Here is an 8731-nt window from a genome sequence, read left to right as displayed (position 1 = left end):
TACAAGGGGTAATCTCCCTCTAAATCTTCCAATAAAATGATGGATTACAAGTTTAGAAAGGTTTTAAGATGGATTTTGCGGAGAGAATACTAGAGGAGAAGTTAGAAATTGAAAGTTATCTACAAAATAACTACTAAAATCTATTTATAGTCTAAAGTTCGTGTCAAACCGCAGCCTATTGGACGAGGAGTCACGCTACTGTGGGTGCCAGCGTGAGTTCAGTGATAAGAATCTAATCAGCACACTCACGCTGAGACTCACACTCTGAGTCTCCTGATCAGAAACTCAACTGCGGACTCACGCTGGCACTCGTGAGTTCCTCCAAATGGCCTTCACGCTATCAACTTGTTCCTTCGTTCCCTGGTGTGCCTTCTGGTGCTTTCCTTGTACTTTTAAGCTTCGTGTTCTCCCAAGATTACCATCATTCCATACTTGCTTGCACCATTACTCAATATTTTCTTACATCAATCAAGATACACCGAATTATGCGTTGTTGCACCTCCCTTTACCTAACATTTGAGCCAAAAGCAAACATAAATGAGTACAAATATAAGGCTATTTCATGGCTTATCACATGACTTCTTTCCGATTTGGACCAATCAGGCCTCTACTTATTACATTTTGAGACAATTATTGGTTAACTCTCTAGATCATTGGTTTATTCCAAATTTCATTATTATAATTGTGTATCGAGGTTTTAGTATTTTCATTATTTCCATGAATATCATTGTTTTACTCAATAATAATTGTTGGCATATCTTGTTCTACATGGTTTGCTAAATCTCCAAACTCTCCCTTCGTTTTCAAGGATTTGTGTTTGGACCAATTGATCTATCAAGTTTATGTTGGGGGACATTATCCATATTTTGTTCATTTAAAACACTAACTCTTGCAAGAGCATTCACTGCAAGTACATGCATGTGAACTAATCACTTCTAAATGTTTAAGGTTTTCTTCATCCTAGAAGATTTTCTCAACTGTACTAGCTAATGCCTTATCATTCCCAAGCATATATATAGGAACACAATCTTGTTGAAACAACAATTTGCAAATCTTGCAATAAACAAGTCACCCATCTTAAGTTCTAAATACATAAGTATTGATCGATAGTGAGTTGAACCCAACATATATTCCAAGCTTCTTCTTTTTTAGGATCTATTTTAGTTCTCGGTGAAGGTGTAATGGGTATTTGAACAATACAACTAAATCCGTGTAAGTGCGATATATCTCATTTGAATCCTGACATACGTTGTATAGGAAAAATAAGGTTCAAATTGGCCACTGAACGTAACCTAAAAATGCAATTAGGCCACTGAACGAAAAAAAAAGTGCAATTAGGCCACTGAACACTCCAAAAATGTGCAATTTCACCTGATAGCAGGTTACCCTCAATTTTAGCAGGTTATCTGCTTACGTGGCAGCTGAGTTGACATTTTTAATAAATTTTAATTAATTTTTAATAAATTTTAATAATAACTTTTTATTAAAATTTTTTTTAAAAAAATAAAAACGACTTTATTTTATTTTTTATTTAATTTTTTCCAATTTTTTATAAAATTTATTATTAAAATTAATTATTAAAAATTATTTAAAATTTATTAAAAATGCCAACTAAGCTGCCACGTAAGCAGGTAACCTGCTAAAATTGATGGTAACCTGCTATCCGGTAAAATTGCATACGTTTGGAGAGTTCAGTGGCCTAATTGCACATTTTTTGAGTGTTCAATGGCCTAATTGCACTTTTTTTTCGTTCAGTGACCTAATTGCATTTTTAAGTTACGTTTAGTGGCCAATTTGAACCTTATTCCTAAATTGTATGAGGCGCAACATAATAAGCGCATTAACATGCAAAATAGTATGACCCTAAACAGAACTAGGTAGGTTAGATCGCATTAACAAAGTTCTAAGGGGGCGTTTGGTTCAGGTCATCTTTGATTACCTAGGTAATCTGAGTCTGTAATGTTATATTACCTTGTTTGGTTCAAGTTATGAGATTACCTGGTAATGTTATATTACCTGAAAGCTGATGTGGCGGTAATGTTTCAAGGTAATGTGATTACCCCCATTTTTTTAGGTAATCTTAGATTACCTTGAAATATTCCAACTTTGTCCTTGTTAACTAATCCTTATAATAATAATAATAATAATAATAATAATAATAATAATAATAATAATATATTATTATTATTATTATTATTATTATTATTATTATTATTATTATTATTATTATTATGTATATTTATATATTTAGTTTTTTTTATATTTGAACATTGATATACATTCATACATATAAATAAATAAAATAAATACACGCACATAAATAATATATATATATATATATATATATATATATATATATATATATTATTGAGGACATTATTGTAAATTGATTCATATAACCTAAAATATAACCCTTAACCAAACACGGTAATATTATATTCCACAATCTAAACCAAACACATAAGGTAATCTTACATTCCGGTAATCTCACATTACCTTCCTGAAGGTAATCTTATTACCTAGGGTAATCCAAGATTCCGTGAACCAAACGCCCCCTAACTATTATTTTAAATTCTTTTAAGTGTGAACATGAGCAATTAGGTGCTCAACGGTTATTCTTTGAGCTTCACAATAATCATTGAGTGCATTGGAGCTGTATTCTCTAGCATTCTCAATCCTTACACATTTAATTAGATGGTCCGAGATGTGAGCTCTCACTTTTATAATTTGTGAGAGGAAACTAGCAAAAGCTACGTTTCGTGTGGGTAATAAGCAAACACGTGACCAACAACTTGATGGAACAATCAATATCATAAAACTAGTTTTACACGCGCATTACATGAATGAGTTAATGTCAATGATTATATTTAAATAAGTATTTCAAAATATAATTGCCCAAACGGTGACTATTTTGAAATTTCTTCATTTTCTAGATTTGTCAAATTGATTGCAACATTGTTGTAGTGTCAAGTCTCAACATATTTTCAATGTGTCACGATGTTCTATTGCCCTACATTGACATTTTTAACAATAAGTTCTAAATGTAGCTACGTAAGATAATGATCTGATTAACATTTACATATTACTATCAACATAAAAGCATACAAGTCTTTTAGGTGTTCTAGTTGTAGTTCATTTGGTTCAACCATTATCGTTGAATGAGTTCTTATGGATAGAGAAATAATCCATACTTTAAGGAATAAGATTAGAATGTAAAAATTTAAACATTTTAAATCATATTAATAAATAAATAAAATTTACATTGAACAACTATGATGTAGTCCAATGATATTACGTGATAGTTTCCCGCTTCAGAGTTATTTGAATACTCTCTTTTTCTACAAATCCTCTCCAAGTAGTTAATATGATTGACTTCAAATTAAATTTTTATTTTTATTTTCCATGGTATTAATAAAATACTTGAGAAATAAATATATAACATTATTTTGTATTATAGCTTTGATATTTAATTACAAGATAGCATAAAATGAAGACAATGGACAATGTGGTGAATATAATCAATTAATGAATTTGAATATAAGGAATCACTACATTGGAGAAAATAAATACAATATAACTAATGAAATTATTATTTTTATTTAATTTATTAATAATGAATATTTTTTTTAATAAAGTCATTGTAGACACCTAATTCTAAATTAAAGAAATGCATATATATTATTTTTTGTTGTAACTACTAATTTATTTTAATTTAATAAGAGTAATAAAGTGAAAACTAACCCAACAGGGTAGCTCAAGTGGCAAATGAGCTCTCTTAGCTTTGTGGAGGAAAATTTTGAGATAACCCGGGTTCAAATCCCACAAGTGACGATTTCTTTTGACAGAGAAAGACCCGTACCACATTGTGGTTTACACAAAAAAAAAAAAAAAGTGAAAACTTGCTTTTCATTACAAGTTCACAACAATGAAGTCATTGTTTTTTTTTAAGAGTTAATCCCTATTTTGGTCATTTGATATTAAGTATTGTTTCATTTAGTCACAAACTTTATAAATGACCCAATTTAATCATCTAACTTGTAAAATCGACCTAATTTGGTCCTCCATTACAAATGTCATCCAATAACCGTTAATTAGAAAGGTCAATACATGTTCTCAGTCCCTTCCTCAACCCTTAGATGCGCAATTACATACCATTGCAGACCAACCAAAATTTCAAAGCCCTAACACTACGAAAATGGGAGAAATTAAAGATTAAAATAAAGAATGGTAGATGGCATTTGTGGCACCAAGATTAGGGGAGTTTAGTATTGGCCGATTCTACATCAATAATCAATAATGGGATATAAACGAAGGCTTGAAAGCTTTGAAATCTTTAACTACGTGATGGATAAATACAGACAAGGACTACTCGTATGAACTCGAAGTGTATAATTGATTTAATATTATTGTATCTCTGAAAGATCAAGTGTCTTTTAGATAATATGAAGGGTCAAGTGTCCCTTGAAGAATATTATATTTCTGAAAGGTCAGGTCGTACAATTACATAAAGGACCCAAACAATAGGGATGCCCATGGTCAATCACTTTAGGTTAGACCAAAATTCTAATAGTTGGAGAGTTACAACCTTTATTGCAATACTGTGGACCATGGTTCACATTACAATGAGGGTCACTGATATACGTATTCATTTTTAGTATATTAAATGTTCACTTTTAGAATTTTAGTATAGTAAATACGCAATATTTATTTTTAGTGTATCCAAAATATTCATTTTTAAATATACTACCTACAAATGAACATTCAATAAATTAAAAATAAACTTTTAGTATACTAAAATTTAACACATATCAACGGTCTACATTGTTATTGTGGACCATGCTCCAAAATATAATTTGTGTTGTTTGGTCTATATTCTATAAATGCTTTTGTGTTCAAAGCTCTTGGGCCGGAATTCATTACAAAATGACCCGAACCCAATTTCGTTTGTATAAAGTGTCGAAACCTAGGGCTTTCACTCCACTCTTAACAACCCAGGCTTCGCATCAGCTCTCTGAGCCTCTTTTCTTCTCGGTACTCTCAGCTTCTGGTTTGTTCTCTGTTCTTGTAACTTCACAAGTTATTATATTTTTATTTAGCTTAAGTTAGTCATTAGGGAAGAATATCTTTATTTATTTATTTATTTAGTTATTTTACCATCTTTATATCTCATTTTGGATCTGATACTTCTGATTAATGTTTCTATAGTGAATGATATGTGGGTATTTGATCAAATTTTGTCCAAAATTGAGTTACAGTTGACTATCAGAATCTGCGTTTTTGTATAATCAGTCTATTGATTTGATTAATTAAAGTTTTCGGAGCCAGAAAAACTGTGTCTTGATACAGAGATCCATATGCAAAAATAAGTTAACAATACCTTTTCAATTCATATGCTATAAGTTTGCTGGAACTAGTCACAGCTTACAGGTATATTTGTGCCCAAATTGGGCTACTATCTCAGTGGAAATTAGTGGGTTATGTGAACAGGATTAGAAAACTTTTATTGAATTCTAGTGTTCTCTTTTGAGCTATTATTTTTTTGTATTGTAGATATATAGTAATTCTGTCATGCAATGTGTTTTCAATTTTTGTGTTTATGAATGGAATCCTCTTTTCTCTGTATTGACAGGATTTGTCACATTAATATCTGGAAATGGCTGTCACATTCTACAACCTCAACTCAGATGCTGGCGTCAAGAAGCTTGATGAGTACCTCCTGACACGGAGTTACATTACTGGGTGGGTCACTATCTGCTGTTGCTCTTTATGGTTGTGTTCCCATCTTAATTTACATTCATCTTATTAATTACTTCTCAGGTATCAAGCCTCCAAGGATGATGTCACAGTATATTCATCACTTCCCAAGCCCCCATCATCCGAATATGTCAACGCTTCTAGGTGGTACAAACACATTGATGCACTTTTGAGGATCTCGTAAGTTCGAACTACTCAGAACAACTTTCAATTTAGTTTATATGATTGAATTTCACATTGTGCAACAGCATGCTAAGAACCCACCCTCTCTGTTTACTTCACTTTTACGTGTATACAATACATAATTCTCTGATATTAACAATTTATTTTTGTCAGTGGTGTATCTGGAGAAGGTTGTGGTGTTGTCATCGAAGGTTCTGCACCTATCCCTGCGGGTGTGGCAACACCACCTGCCGCTGACACAAAGGTAACCTAGTTATTAGTTTTTCTTTGTTTATTGGCATTTCAAATCTGTTGCTATAATTGTTGATAATTTTGTCTCCTCTATCTTGCTTGAGTTATTGTTTGGTTATGCTGTTATTTGTCCTATTTTTAGCTTTCTGTAGCCATTTGTAATGTTCGTATTTTATGATTTAATTTGATTATATTTGTTAGCTTCAATCTTCTTGTGCTTCAACTAACTGTAAACCTGAAACACAACTACAGGCATCAGCTGCTGATGATGACGATGATGATGTTGACTTGTTTGGTGAGGAGACTGAAGAGGAAAAGAAGGCTGCTGAAGAACGTTCTGCAGCTGTCAAGGCTTCAATCAAAAAGAAAGAGTGTAAGTTTCTCCATTTACATTATTTGAATAATTATTTTATTAATAGAAATATTAATTAATGGATAATAATAAAATGTCTGGATGATGAATACCCGTCTTCATTAACTTACCTGGTGTTTGTTACCTCAGCTGGAAAGTCCTCGGTTCTTATGGATGTGAAGCCATGGGATGACGAAACTGATATGAAAAAGCTCGAGGAAGCTGTTAGAAGTGTTTCGATGGAAGGATTACTCTGGGGAGCATGTATGTTCCACTTCATTTCTCTATCCTTGAATCATAATTTTTGTATTCCACTTTGTGGAACACCTCAAGTCTTATTGGCATCACTTCTATATGTCCAACACATTTTGAATTGTTAAAGGCCTTTTTAAGGCATTGTTCTTCTAGTGTGTTTAGCGCACTGTTGCAAAAATCAGCCTAGGCGTTGATTAGGATTTTACCCTTAGGCAGACATTAGTCGGCCAACTAGGCGGCCTAGGCGCCAGAGTTGGCCAACTGGTGGCCGAGTGCTTTTTTTTTTTTTTTTTTTTGGTTTGCTGTTTTTCTTATTATTATTATTACTCAGCCGCCTAGGTGCCCCTGAGTGCCTGACTAGTGCCTATCACATTAGTTTAACTCTTAGTTGGACCATAAAAATACAGATTAAAATTTCAATGAAGATGATTGCCTCTTAGACTAACTAGGTTCATAACTGTTGATTTCTTTTGCAGCTAAACTTGTTCCTGTTGGGTATGGTATTAAGAAACTACAAATTATGCTCACCATTGTGGATGACCTCGTGTCCGTGGATGAACTTATTGAGAATTATCTCACTGTTGAACCTATCAACGAGTATGTCCAGAGCTGCGATATTGTAGCTTTCAACAAGATATGTAAGCTCACTTGTGCTTCGATTCTTCTTTTAATTAATGGCTACAAAGTGTGATCATTGATTCCAATTATTTACCACACATCCACTACTATTCAATGTCTAATTTATGCTATATTTATCACAGGAATTTTCTGCACTTTGAAGTTGGAAATTGCAGCTGCTGCTTATACTGCCTACCAAGTGATAGTAATTCTCATTTGGTTTTTGTTTGACATTAATCTCAGTGTTTCTTGTTTTAGTTTCTTCCTGGAGGTTTCCTGATTTGCCTCTTTTGCTTTCTGGTTGTACTGAGACAAATTGTCTTTTTTAATTTTTTTTTTATAAACATTTTTTCGTATTTGCAGTTGCCAAAGTATTCTGTTGCCTCATTTATCACAGATTTAGCAGCCAGTTTATTAGAACATTTAAATTTATTGCCATGATTCTGAAAAAGTGCTCTTACTAATTAGAGGAAATTTTTACTTTTTTTTTTAGAAATAAAAATGAACAAAATAAAATCGAAAATATGCTTTGTTTATATGTTTCTTCAATTTACAAGGCAGAAAATTATATATAAAAAATAAAATAAAATTTGACAAATGAAGCAATTAGAGATTATTTTTTCTGTTGTTTTTAAAATAAAAATAAATAATAAATTAATGAATGAGAAATAGGTAATATTTTTATTTATCAAATAGCAAAGAATACAATTAGAGACTTATAAAATTTGCAGGTTTTTTTTTTTTTTTTTTTTGAATTCAAGTGTTGTTTAGAGACTTAGAATGTCTTTTTCTTTTATGCCTTGTTTGATTTGTAAAAAATATTTAAGGATGATGGTTTTATTGGGACTGGGTTCACTATAAATTAGGTACAGAGAATATAGAACGGAATAAAAGAACGATATTTTTATTACTGCGGCGTGAGGCCCAATTGGAATGCGTTCAAAGTCCAAAAGTCATAGGTTCAAAATGGCCGCCCAAAGAATAAATAACTAAATAATCAAAAGACTAGGGTATAAATATAATAGAATAAGGAATTGAGGGACTAGCAAATAAATAACCAAAGGCTTAGTAAATAAATATAGTAAAATAGCCTAATAATGTTACCAGGCATACTTACCAACAAAGAGGGAGGAGACCAGACCACTGAACCAAGAGCGTAGATAGGAGACCGGATCATTGGACCAAGAATGCAGATGGTGTCTAAGAGATGCCTTTACTTAGACCAGACATTCCCCTTTTATAATGCTAGTGGACCCTCCTGCACCCTCCACGTGTACAACATCTAAGAGGTGTCAACTTCTACTAGACACGCGTCCCACGCTGCCTTGTCGTACACCC

At 32.3% G+C, this 8731-nt stretch overlaps 1 protein-coding gene across 2 annotated transcripts; it reads left to right on the top strand.

The window, feature by feature from the left end:
* Positions 1-4943: 4943 nt before the first annotated feature.
* Positions 4944-7784, top strand: LOC109162837 (elongation factor 1-delta-like). 2 transcript variants are annotated; one of them, XM_019311539.1, is made up of 8 exons: positions 4944-5047; positions 5630-5739; positions 5818-5934; positions 6091-6181; positions 6421-6541; positions 6671-6784; positions 7252-7413; positions 7537-7784. In XM_019311539.1, coding segments are annotated over exons 2-8 (693 nt in total). In that variant the 5' UTR covers positions 4944-5047; positions 5630-5653; the 3' UTR covers positions 7539-7784. The 2 variants fall into 2 exon arrangements, with proteins under 2 accessions (XP_019167084.1, XP_019167085.1); XM_019311540.1 differs by having other exon boundaries at positions 4979-5031.
* The last annotated feature ends 947 nt before the right edge of the window (positions 7785-8731 follow it).

This window comes from Ipomoea nil, unplaced genomic scaffold, assembly GCF_001879475.1.
Source record: "Ipomoea nil cultivar Tokyo-kokei standard unplaced genomic scaffold, Asagao_1.1 scaffold2957, whole genome shotgun sequence".
In the NCBI taxonomy this organism is placed as follows: Eukaryota; Viridiplantae; Streptophyta; class Magnoliopsida; order Solanales; family Convolvulaceae; genus Ipomoea; species Ipomoea nil.
Note: the sequence above shows the minus strand (reverse complement) of the source record. Positions and strands in the feature narration are given on the sequence as shown.

Excerpts from the sequence above, each read along its gene's own strand:
- LOC109162837 (XM_019311539.1), top strand. The coding sequence starts at position 5,654 with ATGGCTGTCACATTCTACAACCTCAACTCAGATGCTGGCGTCAAGAAG. Across the intron at positions 5,740-5,817 it reads ACACGGAGTTACATTACTGG|GTATCAAGCCTCCAAGGATG; the intron begins GTGGGTCACTAT and ends ATTACTTCTCAG. Across the intron at positions 6,182-6,420 it reads CACCTGCCGCTGACACAAAG|GCATCAGCTGCTGATGATGA; the intron begins GTAACCTAGTTA and ends ACACAACTACAG.